The 24,716-nt window shown below is 36.5% G+C and overlaps 1 protein-coding gene across 1 annotated transcript in view; it reads right to left on the minus strand.

The window, feature by feature from the left end:
• The window catches only part of IL1RAPL1 (interleukin 1 receptor accessory protein like 1), an 801,634-nt gene that overhangs the window by 310,430 nt on the left and 466,488 nt on the right, over nucleotides 1-24,716 (minus strand). The window contains exon 4 of the mRNA XM_074929670.1: nucleotides 1,465-1,651. Within this exon, the coding sequence (XP_074785771.1) occupies nucleotides 1,465-1,651 (187 nt within the window). The remainder of the gene's footprint in view (nucleotides 1-1,464; nucleotides 1,652-24,716) is intronic.

Genomic DNA, 24,716 nt, shown 5'->3' on the forward strand with positions numbered 1-24,716 from the left:
TCTACAATAGAGAATAAACATTTTAGCATGCATGTTTCTTAGGTCACCAAAATGATTAACTTATCTTCATCTAAGTAATCTAGGTACTATTTTAAATAGCTTTGAATATTTTAGTGTTTCTAGATTTTTATTTTTTTTTATTGGAAACCAATATATTTATAAGCTATTAGAAAAAGGGATTGGTGCGTTTCATAAGAAAAATGTTTTTTGATTGACTGTCACAAAATATTTTACTTGATTATCTTAGCATAATTATTGTTTATACAGTAAGGGTTTTTTAAAAGGTTAAATTATATGAGGTTGTTTGAGTTCACTCACACAAATACTGTCAATGACTCAAAAAGTCAGTCTTTTGAGCCCTCATTCAAGAAGCCAGCCATAGTTCTAAACTTTATAAAACTTCAGGTATATATTGCATTACAAACACAAAATACAAGGTGAGTATAAGCAAATAATTTGTTACATATTTCTTATTTTAGACATGCTGCCAGTTAACTTGGACAGACTCCTTCTAGGCCACAAGTTTTTCCTTATTAGATAGCATAGTCTTGTGTACCATATTTAAAAGCATTTATGTTATCAGGTGAACTATCAGACTTTAAAAAAATAGTTAGAATGCATACCAGCACATACTTAAACTAGGACTTCCTATATACACAGACATTTATAAACATCTTTGTAGATAAAATACACAGAATCTAAATTTCACATTTACTGAACTGATTGAGGACTTTAAGTTGTGTGCATTACAGTACTGAACTACTGAGAATTTCCTGCAGATGGTTAGAAACCCAGAATTCAAGCTGCTGCTTATGGAAGTTCTAGAGCACTCCCACAGGCAGCATTGTTTTCAAGAACTTGCCTCTTAAGTAATGATCTAGAAAACAGTACACAATACTGAAATAAAGTTACTGATAAAAAACATGAAATTATATCTGCAAGAAAAGCTAATATGTAAAGCCCAAAGTTTTGGAAGTCTTTGCTGGATTTTATGCTGCAAAATTAAGCCATTCATTTAGATAATAACATGCATCACTATTCTATTTATATTTTCCCAAATATATATCATGTCTGAATTTTTAGAAGCACACTCTTTAGTCTTGTATAGCACAAACAGTTGCTGTATAAGCATCTCACATGGCTTTACCTTAGAATATCAAACTAGCCCAGACTGGTAACACTTTTCTTCTTTAGCCCTCTTGTTAGCAGATAGCTGCCGATTCTTTGTGACATCCGTAAATGAATATTAATAAAATACCAGCTCCAAAATTTACAAAAGGAAGCACTTGAATTTTTCTCTCACTTAGTTCATTCTTTTCTATCCTTGATTCTGTTGTCTATTCTTAACACATTTTAAAATAATCCAAGATTCATATCATATTTAGATCATGAAAATCATGAGAACATTGCAGCATGAGAACATTCAACACCTTGTTGAAGGTGAAAATGTTTTGCATTCCTTACCTTATACCATAGAATTTCAGGCTCCCTAAATGGAAATAAAAAATCCTCAATTTCAGGGCATGATATTTCCTTGCTTTTGCTAAGTTCAGCTTTTTCAAAATATTTCATCTTTGAATTGTAGCAGAGTCCAGTGTCATTTTCACCCACCGTCAGCGAAATGGACACTTTCATACAGTAAGTTGAATTTCTGTAATGCAATAAAAATAGAAATAAAGTCCAATAAGAAAAAAAATAATAAATGTCAACGTACACGACATTGTTTTTAAGACATTATTTTAATCGCAAGCAAAAGATAGAAAATCAGACATTGTATTTTGTGTGTATTTTACAGCTGTTCATTATAATTTTACTTCTTTCTCAGCCACTAACTGCAATATTCAGAAGGTGCTGGTTGACCTTACTCTAAGACTAAAGGTTTATCGCTCTCTTTCATCAAACTCCTTCCAACTTTACTGTGCTTATTGTGTGTTTGAGAGCAATTTCTCCAAAAGTAAACATGCAGTCAAAGCTCCATATATTTACCTGTACTAGTGAAACTAGACTACCAACTTCCTGACAGACACCATTATGACAGCTCTCAGGGCTGAACAGATCATATTGTAGAACCACAAGCAAATGCCAAATTGGAACTTGAGCACCACACCAAGAGCCACCTATTCATCAGATCTGAGCATGCTTTAAAGTGGAAGTAGTAATCTTTTTGCAGCCTTTAATTAAAATGAGACTTGTGACGCTTCAAAAAAAAACCCCCCAACCCCCCAAAACCAAACCAGTAGAATATATATATATATATATATATATATATATAAAATAGAATATACAACAGAATATATATGTATATTCCAATAGAATAAAGGATATTTTAAATTTAAAGGACTGCTAACTTGTTTACCTTAGCCTTCAATCCCCATACTCCCAGGCCAAAATGTTGCTTCTTCATTACCTACAGCCTGCATTAGTTTGGGCTTTCTCCTGCAACTTGTTACTTCCTTTGCTGCTGGATGTTGATATGTCAGGTAGCCAGAGATTAGGAAACATTGTCTTCCTTCCCACTTTGCACTATGTACTTTAATTAGCCTCAAAGACAAAATTACTTGAAATTTTTTTTTTTTTTTTTCTTTTTCATTTGAGTTTCCAGGTGGCCAGCAAATGAGTACTTCCCACAAACACACTGTGACACTGCAAGATTTCTCTCCTACAGTTCTGTAAATGCATTTGACCCCTGATCTGCTGAAAGAGGATCCTGCAGGGCATGCTGAGGGAACATTAATTTTCTTATCTCCATTCTCAGATTCTAAGAGCTGATTGCTGAATTACAACAGTCTTTTGTATTGGACATGACAGAATCTCCAAGATGGCTACATTTTTTCATTCTCTTTAGATTTCTTAAAATCTGTTTCTTTTCTTTCTGTTCAAGAAGAGGGGACAGAAATGCTTAAGGACAAAGAATAAGAGGAACTTCATTCAAAGAAATCTATAGTCCAATTTTCTAGAAAAAATATAAGCCTTAAAAGGAAGATATATAAGCAACTATCAAATTAGAGAATATGCTTAGAAATGTAAATGCTGGAATGGAATGACCCTTAGCTATCCACAGAAAGGAAAACAAACACAAAACTACTCCTTTACAATGAAGCTGTAAGTACAATTTATTACCCTGTTCAAGAATCTGGTTGTATAAAGCAAATAAAGTTTTTTAAACTCTGTGCAAAGCAAAGAATGCATCTACCGAATACGGATCACTCTTGCTGCTTTTAAGAGCCAATTACAATTCTTACTTGTACATGCAATTTAAAATCATCCAGTATTTTAAAGAACACATTTTCATTACTGTACATTACTTTATTCCTCTATTAAGGTGCTACTTAGAATATTTATTTATTATGTAGCTTGAAAAAAATCAGAAAAAGTCACCTAAATCAGTTTTTACAAATTGGTAAAATTCTCAGTTCTTGAAAGACCTATCCCTTTGAAACAGGATGAAGGTCTAAACAATCCATCAAGCTCTGAGGGTCAAGAGTACACTAACTAGGTGAGAGGATTCTGTTACTGGCTGACAGGAAGCAATACATAGTAATGGCTCAATTGCACATTTAAATATTCTCTTTTATTACTTTCAATGTGTTTGAGCATTATGTTGTGTTCATGGTACTGAATCTCATGATTAAAAAATTTCTAGAAGGAGCTGAGAGAAAAAAAAAACCCAGAGCACTTAACTGTCATCCCATTGTCTGAAGAAGCAAGCTAAATGACATTGTCATATGTGGTTTTTGTCTTCCTTCAGTATTCAGAGTGAATTCGCCAAAAATTCTGATTTATGTTTTGGTCTACTAAGAGCTCTGTTCTGAAACAGTGGCAATGCCAATTGCCAGAGATAGAATTCCTTCTGAGGCACATCCAAGTTTCCATCGCAACAGTGGATCCTTTACCAGATGCAGTTTAGGCTTTCTGCTCTATAAGAAGAGAGGTCTTTTGGAAATATCTCAGAATGTTTGAAGAGCATGTTGATATTTAATGACTCAAAGCTGTGTGTGTCTCTGATTTGAGTCATATGGATATAAGTCTCCGGCAGACAGAAGCACAAATTGACTGGGCTTTAAGGTAATTATGTCCTTAGCTGTCAGATATAAGGTAATGAAACATTTTGGGTGGATGCTTTGTCAGCTGAGTTCCCTAACAGAATTTTCTTTCAAAAGCCCAAAGTATCATCAAAGGAACCTAAAGCGTCGGATGCCCCCCGGTGACACAGACTTTTTTATTGCGACTCTAAATACTAACTGCACTGTCAATCTGACTCACCTCGTACTCTGTGTCAGAAACCAAGGCTGTTGAGATGAAACAATTCACAAAGAATTATATAAAAGGCAGAGCAACACAAACAGTATAAGCAAAGGAAACCAAGCTAATGGCCTCATAGAACAGAATAAGAGAAGAAAATGAAAAAGTCTCCAGATGGGAATGAAGAGGAAGAAAGAGGAAGTGAATTTCCTGATTACAGCTGGAGCATGATGGATACAGTAGAAACTGAGCCCCTCAGCTAGCAGAAAAAGTAGCGGCAGCAAAGCCCTCGAGCAAGCATGCATATACTGCAGAGGGTAAAAAATATTCATGTGTTAGAACAAAGAAAAATTTCCATGTGTCTCCCACTGAAGTCACAACATAGACCAAACAAACCTATGTTGAGTGTCTAAGGAAATTTTATAACCCATCCAGTGTTACATTAATTATTAAGACCAAATGCTACAAACAGTTTTTCTCCTTTTGTTCTCCAGTGTGGTCCAAACTGTGGACCTTTATTACCAGGCAGCTACAATTGAAAGCAGTACCAGTCTAAAAACTCAAATCTGCAATAGTCACTTAAGTAAAATTCAGGCAATGAAAATCACACAGGTTAAGAATACATTGTAGAGGGCTTACTAGAGCTCTGTGTATTTCCTCTTTATTGTCTACAAGACTAAGTTGCTTATTATGACTAGCAAAATATTCCTCCACCTGCTACCACCGATGAACAAAAATTATTTCATATGGTATGACAGAGGCTGCCCCAGTATTTGACATGGCTCTTTGTGGTCACCTTCACCATAACAAGTCATTTATACACTACTGGTCTATAAGTGAAAACAATATAGCAATCGTATTTACTAAATGTATAGATTCCATTACAGGCCTTTTACTTTTATAGCCATTTATCATCCTTAAAATTTTAGGGCCCAGTAGCAACAGATGTGTGATGGAATCTTTTGATAATGATAGGACAGAAAAGTGTGTAAATGGCTTAAATTCTTGATGACTTCTATATCCGAGGAGCAGTTGTTCTAGTGCTTCCCACAGTTCCCTTGAATCAATGGCTCACCTTTTCTTATCTGATATTAACATCTTAGGTGTACAGTGGACATGTCAAAGCATATAGAGCACTGATTATTGAGTCTGTTTAAATAAGACTTCTGCTTTTTACCCTTTTTCTCCTTGAAATGACATTCACCTCATCTGTTCATCAGTACCTATTTCATGTTGATGTTAGTTGATCTGCAACTGTCATAGATTGACATTCTTATAGGTTATCTGTCATATGAGATACTTCCGATATTCAGACCCTGTTATAGAGAAGAGTGTGACAGAGTCAAGTGCAGAAAAGCTCTATGCAGAGAACATGGTTAAGTTTGTGGAAGAGCAGAGCATAAATATGGACAAGTCTTGACAAAAATAAAAGTACAGCTGAGTAAAGAGATCTTGATGAAAAGCAGGAAAAGGTAGGATAAACAACCACAAACACAGACACATTACAGACACATTCCTTCTCCAGGCAGTGACCCAGAAGTCACAGCAACACATTGAAGACTGCTTACTTCATGACCCAAGTTAGTAGTTTCTAAAATAAGATCAATGTTTATTTACAGTCTTCTAAGATTCTCAATTACAATATAGAGCTATATCTTTCTTGAATTAAATGGAATTATAGCAGTTTGTGCTAGATGAGCCTCTGCAATACTTTACTCTTACAACCAAACTGATTAGGTAGACTGCTTTTCAAAAACCTTAAGATTGCAATTAACTATTTCTACAAAAACTTAAAACTTGAAATAATTATGAGCAACTGAGACTGTTTTGTGACTATCACACATCCATCAGCCCAAGGAACTGTACTACTTGGCACTATTTAAAACTTCATTCTTCGTATTATGCATTTAGAAATTAAAGTGAGCCAGTGGAGTAAAGCTTGTCATCTATCTACATAAGCCATGCTTTAACATCAGTATAATTACTAATAATAACATTATTAAAAGATTTTCTTCAGCTGACCTTTTGAGCTGAAGAACCTCCTGACATTTTGAAGAAAAATATTCATTTTCCTTTCTCTGTTCCTTTTCTCTATTTGAATGGACCTCCACTTCAGGATGTTGTTTCTTTGAGATGTAGGCTAGAAAATACACATATCTGGTCTAGAAGCATGGCCCACTTATTCGTGTGGATGTCTACACGAAGGAAAAAAACACCTAAAGGAGAAACTGTGTGGAAGTGTGGGTCTGTCCTGCTAAAGTATCTGTCTCAATTGCTGTTGATGTCTAGCAAAGACATTTATGAAGTTTATCACAAAATAGTTGTGAAATCAACAGCATCCCAAGATCTACAGACTACCACGATGCACAGGTAAAATTCTCTAAATGTTTCCAAGTTTTTACTTTTTGAGTATTTTTTCATATTTGGAAAGGCAAAGACGTATGTATTTCACATCTAGGTATTTTTCTTTTGATCAAGCATTGTGATTATGAGAATATAGCAGAGGATACACTTTTTATCACTATCAGTCAATCAAGTAGCAGAGAATATATAAGCTGTTGACAAGAATCGTGAATGGTGATTGGACCTGAAAATACAGAACTTCCACTGATTAATATAAGGCTAAAATCTTGTCTATTCAAACACTTGTGAATTAGTTCCTATTGACTACAGATAATAAAAGCGTACAAATGATAAAAGCATACATCTGAGAATCTTATTTCAATTGATTTTTTTTTTTTTTTTAAGAGAAAAAGCAGAAATCTGTATTGTAATCCAAAATATCCATGAATGGACATAGATCAACTTGTCAAATCTCAGACAAAGGTCTATACAAAGAATAGCTTTGAGAAGCTTAAAGAAGGAAGAAATTTATGAGTAGAAATCTTGAGAATTAGTTTGTTTTAGTAAGATTGGATTATCTTTGTTGGTTGTTTTTTATTTCTTCGGGCTTTTCCAAAAGCTTTGCATTTACAAAGACATGACACAAATATCTTTCTGCTTCATAAAATCAGGTTATTAATCTTCTCCTCTAATACTAAACAACACAACACATAACATCAATTCACTCTTAGAAGCAAGGATTGAAAAATAATTTGATGAATAAATAAGACAGGACATTGGAAAACTCTTCAAACAGCCTGTGAAGACCTATTTCACACACAGCTGAAAATTAACTTTGTCTCATTCTGCCCCATGTGAAAGAATACAAGGAATATGGATTAATCATATTTTTCTAGAACACGAAACTTGTCTTCATGTTTACAGCCTCACTTCTGTTTTTAAATGTAAGTATATAAAAATCTCTTGTAGGTGATTTATATTTTTTTTTGTTGTTGTTCTCTGGAGGTTTCATGTTTTTACTGCCATGCATTTTTCATTCTATTCTATATTTCACCTGTAAACAAGAATTGATTACATGGAAAACATCTCCTTTAAACTTACTGAAACACCAAGCAGAAGAGAGAAGAAAAAGGGATGTATTTATGACTTTGCAGAGAAAAAAAAAAAAAAAAAAGAGAATTTGACCAAGGAAGTTGTCATTTAACCATAGTAGAGAAGTAAAAAAACACATACAAACCCCCAGAAATTCTGAAAAATCAAAACCCGTTGTTTTTTAAAATAAAAAAAATAGAAGGCAGATAATCAACAAAATAGTAGAAATCATTCTCTTACAGATTACATATTAAGTCACTGTATTAAACAATTTGTCAGGTAGGCAATAGACAACAGTAAACATTATACTTCCAGGTTAAAAGAAAAATTAGAAAGAGAGCAGTATATAACAGATATGTATGCTTTTTCATTTAGCTTTGCCTTGCATTTTTGTGTTGTATGTGAGCCCACTGAACATATGTGATCGGGAACACTATATATCACCTTCATACATTATCTTTTGCCAGGCTGCTGAGCAATGCCACTGGAAGACACAGAATCCCACAGCACTGGATGAGGGAGGGAGGGATTTTTTTGCCCTCTTATGGAAACTTTGTGGAGGCAGCAACTTATGCATCCTCCCAAGAAAAATCAGGGAAGGAAATTATTCCAATACTTCTAAATTCTACCATGTCAAATATCTCCAAGACTTTTTTGACCTTCATATAAGATGTTGCAATTACATTGTCATACACTTATATATGCTTAAGTAAGGTCTAAAAAAAATCTTGAAAATATAAACACTGGTCATCACTGATGCAGTAGTGCTAACACCATTTTGAAATTAATAACTTCATAGGCTTGCCACCACCCAAAAAACTGTTTCTACTTACCCTATCATTATACTAAGCAAACTATTCAAAACAAAAATTACACACAGGCACAGATGAGAAACTGATAGGCAGTAACATCAAAAAGCTTGGTGGTTTTGATACAATATGTTATTCCAGACATTTTTTTTTAATACTGTTGTACATAGTCCAATGTGGTATCAGTTAATCCAGTACAAAAGTGTCAATACATCTGCATAACATGAAAATACAACGAATGATTACACTAGGAAAGAAAAAAAAAAAAAAAAGCATTTTAATTCATACTGTTATAATTACTTTTGTGTATAATAGTGTCATAATATGTAGCACATAAAAAATCAAAAGCCATTGTAAATTCTATATGAAAACAAACTAAAGAAAAGGGGGAGGTGACAAAATTACTAGAAGTCTCACAGTCTGCATAATGTTCAATGTTTTATAGTTCTTAATACACTAGAGATTCAGCCAAGTTGGTAACTTCTGTGTCTAGGAACAGAAGAAAGAACAATCAATCTGAATGAAATTTATTTAATTTTTGATGAAGATAGATAATGAAGACAATAATCACAGAATACTAGTAATTGCTAATAACACATTCCTAATAGTTTTTTCCCATTGCCACTGACTAGTGATATCTGTACCATTTTATAGATTTGCCATGTTACAGATTCACACTTCATTTATATTACAAGCAGTAAGTTCCATTTCACCTGAATTCAGTTACATTCAAATGCCACAATATTATTAATAACTTATCCATAGACACACAAATGTATCCTAACACTAATTCTGTCTGACTTGGTACATTTGTGTAGGACCATTACATTTAAAAGAGCCTAAAGCAGCAATACTGACCATCTACTGATTTATGGATTTCTGTTGTAACAGTCAAGAGCCCATGGGGCAGGCAGAGTCAGAAACTGAGAATTTTAATATTAAAAAAAGATTTTCTTTTTCCCCTCATGATGTCTAATCTCAGATTTTGTATATTCTAGATCAGTCTATCTGCCATGATGTAGTTGCTTTGAAAAATGGCACTGGGTAACTTGTATTGGCTAAACTAACTGTGCTTTAATTCACTTATCCCATGATACATTCAGTGGGTTTCTTTTGTTTGAGATTTTTTTTTTTTTCTGAACAGGGTAATAAGAAGAGTTGACAAGCTAGTCAGTTAACCATTCCCTCATCTATTCAGTCACAAATGTTCAGAAGTGTAAAATTAGCTAGAACCTTTTTCTACCGATAAGTGAAGCTTTTACTTTACCTATTTCATTCAATAGATTTTCAAACACTAAAACATAAGATCTAAACCATACAAAATACAAAAACCTGAAGAAAGAAGCTGTTTGGGGATTTTTATTTAAGACAACAAATCCATTTAATTTTATTTTTTTTTTCTGAAAAATAAATTAAATTAGCAGGTAACTTGTCAGAGAGAAAAAAACAAGAGGAGGAGGAAGAGGAGACTCAAGGGGGAAAACAGACAAGAGAACACACACAGAGCAGAAATAGTTTATATAAACTTTATCACTTACAATATTGACATCTACGTTTAAAGGAATTGCTTAGAGAGCTGGGCAAATAAAGCATGATTTCTTTATAAAATAGATCTCTAAAATGGGCCAGATTGGTTACTCTTATGAAACTCTGATTTTTTTCCTGCATGGAATAAAACACGGTAATTGTCAATCTCCTCTTCAGCCTCACCAAAGAGAATTCAGCGGTGGATTTATACAGCTTGGTACTCCCCAGGCAGCATCCCTCATCTTCCCTATTTGTGACAGAAGTAGAGAAACTGGGATTCTACCTATTACTTGTCACCTCTGGTGCTTTGCCATGCATACTTTTCACCAGCAGGATAATTCAGGGGATTATAGCATATAGTTTATACTGAAGACACTCTGTCTTTGGGACTAGAAAGAAGTGCCCTTTGGAAAATCCTCACCACTCCCCTGAAGAGGGAATTTTAACCCAGCCCCTGTTTTGTTTCAGCCAGATAGTTTTCTGTGTGAAGAAGCTGCTTCTCTCATCAAAGGTGTTCAGGATGAAACTATCTTAATCTACTACAAAGAGTCAGCATTTGAAGGAGAGATGAACAAGGCAAACGGACCTCTGTTGATCCTGGCATTGACCATTAAGCACAACATCTTTTTGCGGTTCTAAATAAATTGCAATGGAACCACAGCACAATAACAATACCTGCAAATGCAGCTAGCCCTCTAACAATGTTTTTCATTGAAGACATCAGTCTTAAGTCTTTGCATTCTTCTGCATGTCCTTTATTTCTCCTTCTTTTTCAAGATATGTAATTCTAGTAGTAGATGGCCTGTCATGACACTGGAGTTTTGCAGTGTATATTAAATATGATGACTAATCAGGACATTAAATGGAAGCAGAGCAGACATGTTCTTTCAGTGTACATCATGACAGCAAATTAGTTTTTTACCCTTTCAGTAGCATTACTGAATTACATAGAAAAATTGCAAGCTTTGTATTAATAGAGACCACTTGTTTGGACTGACTTATGTTATAGTATTATGCTATTTACCAGGGTAAACAAACTTCAGAGCAAACAGGAAGGAGAAAAAAATCTCTTTTATGATTCCCTTCATCATAAAAGTTGAGTTGGGAAAGTAACTGTATTTCTAACTTCTCTTAAAGTGGACATTAAAAAAGAAAGTCTGAGAAATGTCTTTTCTTCACAATATTTTAAATTTTAATAAGTAAACTTGGTCATTGATGCCAATATCCACTTTCTATAAATGGTCCATCCCATTTCAGGGGCGAACTTGTTGACTTCATTAATTAGTTTTTTCATGCTTTTGTAGAAATAGTTCAGTCCTTTTTTCAGTCCAAGTAATTTCTTAGAGTTATTTGGATGCCTGAAAGCTGGAGAAAAAAGCATTCATTCAAGAGAAAAACAAACCCACATTATTGATAAGCTACTTGTGCTCTTGGCCAGTGGCTCCAAAGGCTCTTTGTGAGCATTAAAACTTTCACACCAAAAATTTTAAAGCCTTTAGACAGCAGTGGGGTTGTTTGAGGACACACCTGAAGCCTTGGGCCACATGGCAAGGGAGGAAAACCAGCATAGCCTACTGCAGCCAAAATTGCTGTGGTGCAGTGAGGTCCCCTTGGTGGCAGGGCCTGATGCCACAGCATTCTGTGGCTTCTGGACCATTTGTTCAGGACAGCAGTTTTCAAACCTTTTATGTAAGGTTCCCTTTTCTTGCTTTTTTGTTGTTTATTTTCCCCAAAACTCTGGGATAGCTGGCTCCCACACTTCTTGGCTCTGATAGCTGAAATCACAGATTGTCTTTTCCACAGAGTTTCCAGAGCCAACAGAGCTGCAAGTGTTGGGGCAGTGCTGCAGAAGTGGGGGAAGAGAGAAAAAAGTGGAGGGAGATGGACAAAAACCTGCTGGAATTTTCTTCTGTGCCTTAGAAATTATCTCCTGTTTTCACATCCCGGGGGGCCAACCCAGTTTAAAAACTGCTTTTGACCTCAATTGAATCACATAAGCACTTGTTTCTTCCCTCAAGGTTCACCTAATTATATGCATGATACTATGAAATAACCCACTGCACACGAGCCTCCAGGACTATTTGAATATCAATGCTCTGCAAGATACTTGTTTTAATATGTTTGAATTAGTCACACCAGAAAACAGTGTTCAGTTTTAATGCCCGCTTCCATCCTTGGAAGGCCAAACTTTCACATTTTATCTTCTGACACAAGTGGTACATGATGCCACCCCCAGTTTTCCCTTCTCTCCAACCCTGCCAGAAGAGGATGTCAAAGTCTAACTCATTAGAATAACACTTTCCTTGTGTTAGAATGAGCTACAGACTGATGTGAAAGGCCTCTTATTGGGTGTTCTGTACAATAAAAATTAAATACAAATTAGCCTTTAGAAAGGGAATTGAATTTTTTTATCCTTATAATACTTTAAATCTTCTGTTGTGAGTAAGCTAGAAAAAAAAAAAAGTGTACAGTTTTACATTATTGATTTTTTGTATGACCTCTGTCTTTTTTTAAAGTCTAAGTGAAACCTATACCTTTCTGAGAGCTGGAATCAATCTGACATTGATTTCCACATTTTAATAAAACCTCACTTTCTTAGTACAAAATATTTAAACAAAATTATGACAATAATCTTAATTAAGAACTTGTACTGGCAATTACATGAAAGGTAAATTTGCATAAAGTTAACTAATTTCCCCGTAAAACATTTCCTTTAAAATTAAAGCTTCCTTTATGATAAAATAAAACCAAAAAGGATTCCATAATCTTACAGTAATTTTCCTATAGTGTAACTCTGTATTTCTACAGTATAGGAATATATGTTTAAATACATTATATTTGAAGTTAAAGCTTTCTTTCAGATGAGTTTAAAAGAAAACTCCCATATTCTTACAACATATATTCATAAAATATATGTGCTAAGGCACATGGAAAATAAAGAGGTGACTGGTCACAGCCAGCATGGCTTCACTAAGGGCAAATCATGCCTGATGAATTTTGTGGCCTTCTATGATGGTGTTACAGAGCTAGTGGATATAGGAAGAGCAACTGACATAATTTACCCAGACTTGTGCAAAGCCTTTGACAGTGATCTGCATGACATCCTAGTCTCTAAATTGGAAAGACATGGATTTGATGGATTGACAACTCATGGATAAGAAGTTGGCTGGATGATCGTATCCAAAGAGTTGTGGTCAACAGCTCAGTGTTCAAGTGGAGAGCAGTAACAAGTGGCATTCCGCAGGGGTTGGTATTAGGACCATTGCTGCTTAACATCTTCGTTGGCAACATGGATGGTGGGATTGAGTGCACCCTCAGCAAGTCTGCAATGATACCAAGCTGTGTGGTGCGGTCTACATGTTGGAAGGAAGGGATGTTGTCCAGAGAGACCTTGACAGGCTAGAGAGGTGGGCCCATGCAAACCTCACGAAGTTCAACAAGGCCACATGCAAGGTCCTGTACATGTGTTGGGGCAATCCCATGCACAAATACAGGCTGGGCAAAGAATGGATTGAGAGCAGACCCACAGAGAGGGACTTTGGGGTAGTAGTGGATGGAAAACTGACTATGAGCCAGCAGTGTGGAGTCGCAGCCCAGAAATCCAACTGTATCCTGGGCTGCATCAAGAGAAGTGTGGCTAACAGGTCAAGGGAGGTGATTCTCCACTGCTATTCTGCTCTCATGAGACCTCACCTGGAGTGCTGTGTCCAGCTCTGGGATGCCCAATATAAGAAGGACATGGATTGAGTCCAGAGGAGGGCCACAAGGATGATCAGGGGGCTGGGACACCTTTTCTATGAGGACAGGCTGAGAGAGCTGGGATCGTTCAGCCTGAAGAAGAGAAACCTCCAAGGAGACCTTCTAGTGGCCTTCCAGTACTTAAAGGGGGTGTACAGGAAAGATGGAGAGGTACTCTTTTTCAGGGACTATAGTGACAGATTAAGGGGTAATGGTTTTAAAAGAAAAGAGAGTAGGTTTAGGTTAGATATAAGGAAGAGTTTCTTTACTGTGAGGGTGGTAAGGAACTGTATTATTCTTTATTGTGATGGTGCACTGGATCAGGTGTCCCAGAGAAGTTGTGGCTGCCACCTCCCTGGAAGTGTTCAAGGTCAGGTTGGACGGGGCTTTGAGCCCTAGTGGTCTAGTGGAAGGTGTCCCTGCACATGGCAGGGGGTTGGAACTAGATTATCTTTAAGGTCCCTTCCAACCCAAACCATTCTATGATTCTGTGATATTCCTATACTCTACGTGTATATACATATATATATATGTATATGTATAAATTTCACATGGGTATATTAGGGATTTCAGTAATCACAAAACTAATCAGAGATAGTACGTGATTTGAGAAAGTTATCATATAAAGGTTTTTAAGGCACATTAATACTATATCTATATGTTATTCACTATTTTTTAAAACAACCTTTTATTAAAATATTTGGTTTGTGAACTCCTTCAGAGAATATCACTTACATATGGATTGCAATTAAAAATGTTAGAGGTGGTTAAAAAGGATGAAAATCAATCAGAAAACCATTGTACTTCACACAATGTATAGGGTGTATACAGTACAGATTACCACTAGTCTAAATTTAATAGTATATTTAATAATTTAGTGCTACTTACAAATTTAGTGCTAAATTAGCTACTAATTTCAGTGAGGCTTCCAGGATCTTTAGTGAAGAAATTTTGGGCCAGTGAGTCATAAAGTGCTAAAATGGAGATGTGTCAGAATTATACTAAATGTTTTCTCTGCAGCAGATCAATGTGCATTCCCAAAGGAGACAGAAGTTGAAGAGCTGTGCAAGTATAGCCGTATAGATGAAAATCCCTTTAGCTTTTTACAAACTGCAGTAGGGAGATAATACCTTAGCATGAAACACCTCTAGGTAGACTATCTCCTCATAATTCAGGAGGTGATGGCACTTGCTTTTTCTTGGGAATCAATGATCATGAAGAAGAGTCTATTTTATACCTTGTTTAGCACCGTATGCCAGAATAGCAGAAATGCAGTAATATGTCTTCTTTGGAAAATGACAAGTTAACAAGTTTTATTATTCCTCCCATTTCTTTCATGTATAGAATCACAGAATCATAAAACAGTTGAGGTTGGAAGAGACCTCTGGAAGTCATCTGGTCCAACACCCTGCTCAAGAAGGGCCACCTGGACCTGCTTGCCCAGGAAGATATTCAGATGGCTTTTGAATATTGCCAGGGATGGAGACTCCACAACCTCCCTGAGCAACCTGTGCCAGGACTTGGTCACCCTCACAGTGAAAATTGTTTCCTGATGTTCAGCTAGAACCTTCTGTGTTTCAGTTTGAGCCCATTGCCTCTGCTCCTGTCAGCAGGCAACACTGAAAAGAACCTGGCTCTGTCCACTCTGCACCTTCCCTTCAGATATGTATATACATTGATGAGATCCTCCTGCGCCTTCTCTATTCTAAACAGTTCTAGCTCTCTCAGCCTAGGAGAGATGCTCCAGTTCCTTAATCATCTTCATGTATCTCCACTGGACTCTCTTCAATCTGTCCATGCCTCTCTTGTATTGGGGAGTCCAGAACTGGACACTGTACTCCAGGTGTGGCCTCACCAAGTGCTAAGTAGAGGGCAAGGATCACCTCCCTCCACCTGCTGGCAATACTTTGTCTGATGCAGCCCAGGTTGTCATTAGGCTTCTTTGCTCCAAGGGCACACTACTGGCTCATGTTCAACATGGTTTCCACGAGGACCTCCGGGTTCTGTTCTGCAAAGCTGCATAAATTGTTATTCATGGAACATCTGTTTTCTAGGGGTTGTTTTTATTGGCAGGGGGTGGAGGGGAACTGTTAAAGGAAAATACTTTTTCCAAGATTTATATAAAAGGGACAGAAAGAAAAAACAGTTGGCATAAGAATGAATAGGGAAAAAAAAAAAAAAAAAAAAAGCTTACTTACTGAAGCCAGAGGCCCTTAAAAATATGTCTATCATTTGGTGCAACAGTGCACACCCAAGCAGCTGTGCATATGGAAGGTTCTGCATTCAGGAACAACTGAATGTAACTACATCCTGATGACTCAGAAGGTCATCAAATACTGGAGCATCTTTACTACCAAATCATCCTTTCTGCAAATGCAATCCACCTTCTTTTATAGTAGTAAAACTGAAAGCATTATTGGAAACAAAGAAGATGTTGAACGGCTTCTCCCCTGTTCCCTCTTTCCTTGATGAATTAGCACAAGGGCAACCTACAGCTCTCAACTAGAGCTAAAGGAGGACAGATCCTATCATTCAATCTCAAATGCTGTTGGATTCTTCTGTTCAGCTGTTAAGCAGATGCTTAAAGAATGTCCCTTGAAGGTTTGTCTTGTTTCTGAATGATTAGATATTTATCTCTTGATAACTCTGCATGAGTATGTTCTTTTCTGAATAAAGATTTCTCATGTTCCTTTATCAGTTACTCATTAAAGGTAGATATGGACAATTATAATATTTATTATAGATATTAGAAGAATGACATTTGCACATGAATAAGATTCCTTTGAATTCTCTCAGTAACTTTTTGCATATCTACCCAGTAAAAATGGGCATAAGTATGATATGCTTTGAAAGCAGACAGAAAAGAAATATCATCACACTTACTACGCTACTGCTTCAAGGCTGTTTCCTAGCATACTGATGCCACTTCTCCAGACTCCTGGAAATTCTCAAATAAAATTGCTTCACAACTCTCAATTTAAAAAGTGAAAAATTCCAATACTTATGACTGCTACATTGATAAGAAACACTTTTATTCTTGTTTTACACTTACTGCCCTATGAAGAAACAACAATTCAGAAATCAGTTAGTCTTCTCCACCAGAAGCAAAATTAGAGAGAAGGTCTCTCAAGTAATCTGACAACCCACAGATGAATGTAAGAGCATTGCTGTGTGCAGATTGAACTAGAACTCAAAAGAAATTACCAAATTCCTACAGAAAAGTCAGTCTTTGGCAATGCTTAACCTGCTACCAAAGCAGAACTTTAGAAAGGCACAAGAACTTTATGAAATTTAAACAACTGAATACCTCACAGCAAGTCCTGAGTGCAGGATTTGAAGAAACAGATCAATAAGCAAATGAATATAATACAATTTTGATGTGTGTTTCATCCAAGGGCCTTAAAATACATGGGAAATTTGTCTAATACCTATCTTTGGCTGTGTTCATATGAACAGATTTACCACAAAATAGTTTCCAAAATTGCCTCAGTGTGATCTGTATCAACAGAATAAATATTTTTCATTTAATTTTGAGCTATAAACCATGATCCTGATCCGCCTCACGCTATTGCTGAAGATCAGAGTGATGGAAGCTCAGGAAACAGAAACTAGAACTCAAATTGTATTCATATTCTATTTATATCACAGCATCCCTGAAACCAAATATAGGCAAGCAAGAACTTCCACCCACCACAGCTACCTATTCTGCCCAGTGTTTAAAAGTGCTAGTTCTCAGTCCAGCCTTCAGAGCTTCCTTCTTTCCAGTCTGCCTGTCTGCCCTTAAACGTACTAAAAGCCATCTTTATGTCCACATGTTCAAAGGAAAGCATAGAAATTCAAGCTTTATCCAGCAAGAAAACACTCTCTCAGTAGTCAAAGCCATAAAATCTCTTTTGCCAAAGAGACAGCGTGTCACTATTCCTTCTCACACTGACACCAAGATGAACTATTGCCCTAAGGTTTGCCCCCTGAAAATGAGACATGTATCTGCACATTCTCCATGGTCTCCAAGACTAAGCATAAAAATAATCAACATCACAGAGAAAAGAACAGAGGTCAGTGAACTATTTTAGGTAAATGCTATTCAAGGACCCCTTGAGACTAATTTCTTTAAGCAACTAGCACAGCCAGAGGGGTGCACTTTTTGTTGAAAGGCTCTCAAAGCACAAGTGAGACTCCATATTAAAGAATGAAAAATTGTTGCCTTCTGCAGCATCCCCAAATAAATACATTTTTGTTTGCCTGATCTTATTGACATAATTTAAAAAAGCAACAGCTGTGCAGCTTCACTCCTCTCAATGCCTGATTTCCATCTCCAGTGGTTGGCTACAAGCGGAACATGACACATTTGAGAATTTAGGAGACCCTCAAGTTTCAAATATATGCAACCATACTATTCTTTGTCTCATATTATTATCAGCCACCAAGGTACATAACTCTGAGGTTAAAAACCAAAAGGTTACAGAGGCTTCAGCTGCCCCAACGAACAGAGAGGTACTAGGATAAGACACAGAGAGGTGCCAGACTATATATTTTCATTTCTTATTTTAGTTTTCAGACTTATTGCTACCGCTTATCCTCAGAAGCATGAATCATCCAGAATATCCAGACATGAGAATCCGAAGTCGTATCAACAGTGGCAATATGAATGTATGAAAGCATTTCACAGACAGCTTTGAATAATTTTACCTAATTCAAGCATGCCTGTGTAAGCTATTTTAGTCTGACAAAGATGTGTTTTGCTTTGCACATTTTAATTCACATCTCAAACGTAAAAGGTAAACTGAACAAGTCTAAGTACGTTTCAGATAATTGAAAGTTATAGTTCATCTTTTTCACTTGAACCCTGGTCCAATCTCAATGTCTTTGTACAGTGCCTTTCAGCACAGGTGTGCGAGGGAGAGTATCAGAGACCTCTCACATACTCTTTTTTGGCGGTGGTGTCACAGAAAAGTCCGCTCCATTTGTAGAATCTCTACTTTGGCTTGTCTCGCTGCTTCCTCCTATATCAGCACACAGCTTCCATCTGGGCTGGTGGTGCCAGCTTAATCATCTGTTGTTCCTTGCAGCTTAGATTCACCCCCAAATTACCCACTATCTAAATATCAGAATAGCTGTATAACACAGTTCAGTTCCGTTTATAAATACACTGTGGTTCAAAACCCTGCCATCAGTTTGTATAATTGGTAGAGAACTGGATGAATATATGAAGTCCTTCTGAACAGAAAATTTAACCTATATTGTCATTTACGTACCACATTTTCTGTTTTATATTTTCATTTCTGCAGTCTATTTCAGTCACAATTTCTTCTTCAGATTGGTAAAGAACAAACAGAACCTGTAAATTCTTGTACTGATTAAACTTCTTGTCACATTTTTCATGAATGAAGACATATGTATATGCAAGTATTTCTATATTCAGAGCAATTTGGGCTAGATAGCTATTTTCTTGCCATTTGTTCAGAAACATGACTTCTGCTTGCACTTTTAATGTCTTTGTTAGAGGCAGCTGAATCCAGTAATCAGATAGATGCAAAGGTGCTGCAGCTTTGTGCACCAGATTCAGCCAGCAGCTAGGCTTGGCATGTGTACCTGATAGGGTAGTGTGTACACACACATGCATACACAAACACTCACACACAGACACAGAGCCAATCACACAGACCTACACAGGTGCACAGTGCTCACAGAAACACGAACAGCAATGCTCTTCCTCCTCTCCAGTTGATCAAGTTAAAGTCAGCTAGTGGAATCTAAACATACACATACAATCACAGAATCATAGAATGGTTTGGGATGGAAAGGATGTTAAAGATCATCTATTTCCAACCCCCCTGCCACGGGCAGGGACTCCTTCCACTAGACCAAGTTGCTCAAAGCCCCGTCCAACCTGGTCCTGAACACTGCCAGGGAGGGGGCAGCCACAGCTTCTCTGGGCAACCTGTGCCAGTGCCTCACCACCCTCACAGTGAAGAATTTCTTCCTAATATCTAATCTAAATCTACCCTCTTTCAGTTTAAAACTGTTACCCCTCATTCTATCACTACACTCCCTGCTAAAGAGTCCCTCTCCATCTTTCCTGTAGGCCCCCTTCAAGTACTGGAAGGCCACTAGAAAGTCTCCCTGCAGCCTTCTCTTCTCCAGGCTGAACAACCCCAACACCCATATATATGCACAAAATATGTGTGTCTCCAGCAGCTGGCCTTAGACACTCAGCCCAGGAGTTGTCCCCAGGTCCACCACTCTCCCCTGCTGGTGGTGGCACATGAGGTTAACAGTCCCTATCACCTGGTGGAGCTCAGACATCTTATCCTACTCAACAGCAAGATCAGCTTGAATTTCACTAGCAGGCACCAACACCTGCTTAGCATAGACAAGACAGCCACATGGAAAATAGAAATGCCCTTTAATGAGAAGATGGGACACACTACAGGGCTCAGACAAGAGTATTCACAATCAGCCTATTGACACTGGACAGCCTTCTATCCCCTTTTGTCCCTATCCCTTTCTTTTATCCTCTGTTCCATCTATTTTCCACACTTGTTCTCAATATACCTTAGTCTCTTTCCCACCTACGGTCCTTCCCCTAAACATCCCAAAATAAATTCCATGCATCCCCAGAATCCCTTCAAAACATCATGCAGCAATACTTTTTACATAACAAAAAATCCTTTTCCTCCTTGCATCCCACAGTAAGTCCCATATGCCCTTAAGCCTGAAGCCCTTTCCCGGAGGGACCCTCCTCATGTGATTTCTCTGGGTTTTTTTCCACTTAGAGGTCATAGGGGTTTCTTACTCATCACTGCTCTTCTGACCCAAACCAAGCCTTTGTGTTTTCTGCAATAATCTTTAGGCACTAAAGAATCTGACTAACTTGATACTGCATGTATGATAGCAGATATCAGTAGATTTATGTTAAAACTGAAGACCGGCAACCAGTACTCAGAAACAAGACAGGGTTACATTACTGACAGGCCACAGATATCTTCCAAGTCTCCTCTGTTTTCCCAGCTGGGTCTTCCTTTGCTTCTCTTTCTAACTGGTCTCTTCTCCTTGCTTGATCACTCTCCTGGACAAAACTCCCATCAGGTTTCTCTCTAAGACTACTTTTCTATAAATTGTTTATTGTCCCTTCTGTGCCCTTTAATCTAAAGACTTTCAAATTATGGAATCTTGTGGTACAAGTAGTCACAGCTTTGTGCGTGTGATCATAACTACTTTTGAATGCATTGTATTCTGGTCATCCTGTTGTCTAATGATTTTCTGAAAATTTCCGAAGTCTAAAGCAAATGCATGCAAAATGCCTAATAAGTTTCTGCATCTTCCTAGAAAACTTGAAATATAACTGTTTTCTTAATGTTCAGTTTCACAGTAGTATTTCTTCTAACTGATTTTTCTCTGAAAGCTATGATTTTCTTTTTACTTACCATTTTTAGCCCCACTCTAATTTATTTCAAAAATGTATTTGTTTACACCATGAATCTCATTATAAATATAATGTATCAATATAACTTCCCTAAGTCCTAAATATTCTAAAAGCATTTATTTTTTAGAGACTGAGAAAATAACAGAAATATTTATCTTCTAAGCTAACCAGTTTTGGAGCTACTACAAACAAAACAAATATAAAATAGTAGCAAAAATGCCAGATAGCATTGCCGGATAGCATAATTATAAATTATAGCATAAACATCAAAAAGATTGTACTGTGAAGAGAGAGAAAGAACTTTAAAAAAGCCCCCTAAAAATCTGTTTCTTTCTGAGCCACTTAGGAGTTGTTTGTTTTTCAACAGGACTTGTTATGGGAAATCTTCCATTGTAATTATGGATCAGCAACTGCTACTCCGCAACACTGAAGCTTTCTGTACAATTTCTCTCTCTTTCCTCTTTTTTTTTTTTTTTGAGGAGAAAAATAACTCATAAATATTTCAATTTCCAATTACTGACAGATAAAGAGCAACAGTGAAGTGCTGAGATCTTGAATAACAACACAAATTGTAGTACACCAAAGAAAATATGCAAGGAAAGGGTTTTGTTGAAATGTGCACAGCACTGATGCAACACAAATGTTATGAGGAACATGATTTGAAGACCTCATATTATATTCTACTTCCTTCTGCTGTCTGAAATTTATGAGAGACATTTGCTACTATTGCGATCAATAGAAATTCTACAGTCATCAATCTACAGAGGCATATTTTTCCTTTTTTACATGTATTCATCGGTGTTAGTGACAATAATACTGTATATTATTGTAAAATGTGTTGCCAACAGAATATTTGGCCCTTAAGAATTTATTTGCATCTTCTTTAAGGATCCACATAAAATTACAGACTTTTTCTGTTATTACATTAAATAATTTTCGAAACAGATATTTTTTGAATCTCGGTTCTTAAAACACCAATGGCTGTAGTACAGCTATTAATTAAATGAATAAGTATATGTATATTGAAATGTAAATTACCTCAGAAATGAAGGTTATGTTATCAAAAGTGGAAAAATAAATGGAAGTTTTCTACGTTTTATGTATGTTTGAATCAAGGAATGAATAAACTCATTCCTCATAACACAATCAAAATATCTGAAGCATGGCAGCTTTATGTAGGAAGGCCAGAACTCAAAACTTTGTTCAAATATATTGCAGCCTAAAAGGAAGCATCAATTTTAATGTATGATCGCTATGATAAACATCATTATTACCCCAAGAGCCCTCCAGCATGACAGCAACCCCGTCTATTATGAAAATAAACTAGTTATAAAACCAACGTTGTTTTCACACAATAAAAGGCACTCACAGGAAAACAGTATGAGAATAGGTTTCCTGATTTCATATGTATTTTTTAGTTTCTACAGCTATTTTGCAATGAGTGTTAATGATATTACTCTTTCACAGTAAGCATGGGAAACTGCAAAAACCATAATAAAAAAACAAAACCAAACTGCACCTATAAGTACTATTAGCACATGAGTATTATTTGTTAGAGCAAGATGGAGGTTCAGTAGAAACAGAATATTTGATTATTCCTTATTCCTTCAGTTTCCCATTGCAGACTACTACACCAAACTACTAGGATGAATTAATTCCATAAATTGTGGCTTTTGGAAGGTGGTCCTTCAGAGCATCATCTTACACAGTTATTCAAACAAGATGTATATTTGGAGGAAAAGCCATATCCTCTGCTTAGAAATAGGTGAGGCTATCTCAGCTGTCAGAATTTATAATCTAGTTCCCAGAAAGCTCTTGAATTTCAGGAGACTGTCCCTCCTTTTTAAATTAATTGTAAGCTATCAGTTCCAGAGAAACAAGACTGAACACAAAAAAGTAAGTCTAATTTGTGTAGGTTTTACTTATTTGAGCAGACTTTCTCAATTTTGGTGCAAGCTAATACAGCTTCATATCAGAAGTTATTATGAATCTCCCTGCGGAGAACAGAATTGAAATTTGTGTGTGTGTGTGTGAAAAGCTGTGTAACTGAGTTCTGTTTGCCGTATCAGTTCAGTGACAGCTCATCATTATTTTGTGACTGAAGGCTGTGCTGAACACTTGGCAGAACTGGGCTTATTCTGTTGACAAAGCAGAATTTTGCCGCAATCTGCTGAAATGCCTTACCAGAGGAGGGATAGGCCTTTTCTTCCAGCACACAGGTTCCTCTAAGACAGCTTCCTGCTGTAGTTTCCCTGCACAGCTAGACATGTGGCTTAAATAAAAATATCATCTGTTGTGGTTTATGGCAGCAAGATGGTATGTGATATTCAGAAGCAGAGGGAAGTACCTGCAGTGGCATGCAGTATATGCACATTTATATAGAGAGATATTTAATGATTTAAAACTAGGACTTTTAATGAAATAATTTATAAAAGCATTGCCTTGATTATGATGTAATTAATGAAAAAAATAGGAAGGACCTGACTTAAATAATTACTGTATACATTTGGCTGTAGTTTTAATATACTTACAGTATGGATCAGTTATTAGTTATATGATTATACATTATTTTTCACTGTGAACTTAGCGTATATACATACTCAGTACAGACTAGAGTTTTCTAACTTTCTAATGCTCAACATCTCAAATCATGAAACATTCCTTTCAACACTTCATCTAAAAACATAATTCTCAATTACTAAATCTCATTGGATGCGTTTGAATTCAGAGATGTGACTATGAGGTATGACACAGTGAGGCTCAGGAGCCCCTACCTATGCCTCGGTTTATTCTGAGGGGGGAAAGAAAAGGGAAATGAAGCAGGAAACAGGAAAAAGGAAGATACTTCAGGGCAGAGAAAAAGTCACATTATTTTCCAGAAGGTCGCCTGGGCTACTGAGTCCCTCAAGTTAAAATACAGGCTTGGGGAGACCCTGTATATCAAATAGAGTTCACAAGAAAAGACAGTGGTTACATAAACCCTCTCCCCACCAAAAAATCCAAGAATAAGATTGGTTTTGTGAGGATAGTGACGGATCTGACTGCAGCACCACTAAAATGTCATTCTTTTATCACTTGCCCTCATTTCAGTTTTAATAAGCTCTCTTGGCTCTCTTATCTTTTTATGTTCACTCCACAGCAATTAAACAGAAATGCAAATGTCATACCCATTTTTATAACAGTGCCTCTTATAAAACTGCAGTAAAGTCAGCAAATGAGAGATTTGTTAAATGATCTAATTCTTTTTTGTCATCAAAATCTAGTTAATATGAGGATAATGCCTGTATATGTACCATATGTGTGTTTGCATGTTGTATAAACATGGGAAGATTATTACCACAATTCTACCACAACTTCTGAGGAAGCATTAGACTTTGAAAGCTTAAATCAGTTAAATAAGACAGGGAGTTATGAATATTCAGTTTGGATTTCAAAACAGCTATTCTATTTTAAAAATTACCCCTTTTTATTCATTATATGCAAACATGCAGTAAAGTGAGACTGCATTCTCACAAATATCTGGTAACTACTTTAATTCA

Source organism: Athene noctua, chromosome 1 (genome assembly GCF_965140245.1).
Source record: "Athene noctua chromosome 1, bAthNoc1.hap1.1, whole genome shotgun sequence".
Taxonomy (NCBI): domain Eukaryota; kingdom Metazoa; phylum Chordata; class Aves; order Strigiformes; family Strigidae; genus Athene; species Athene noctua.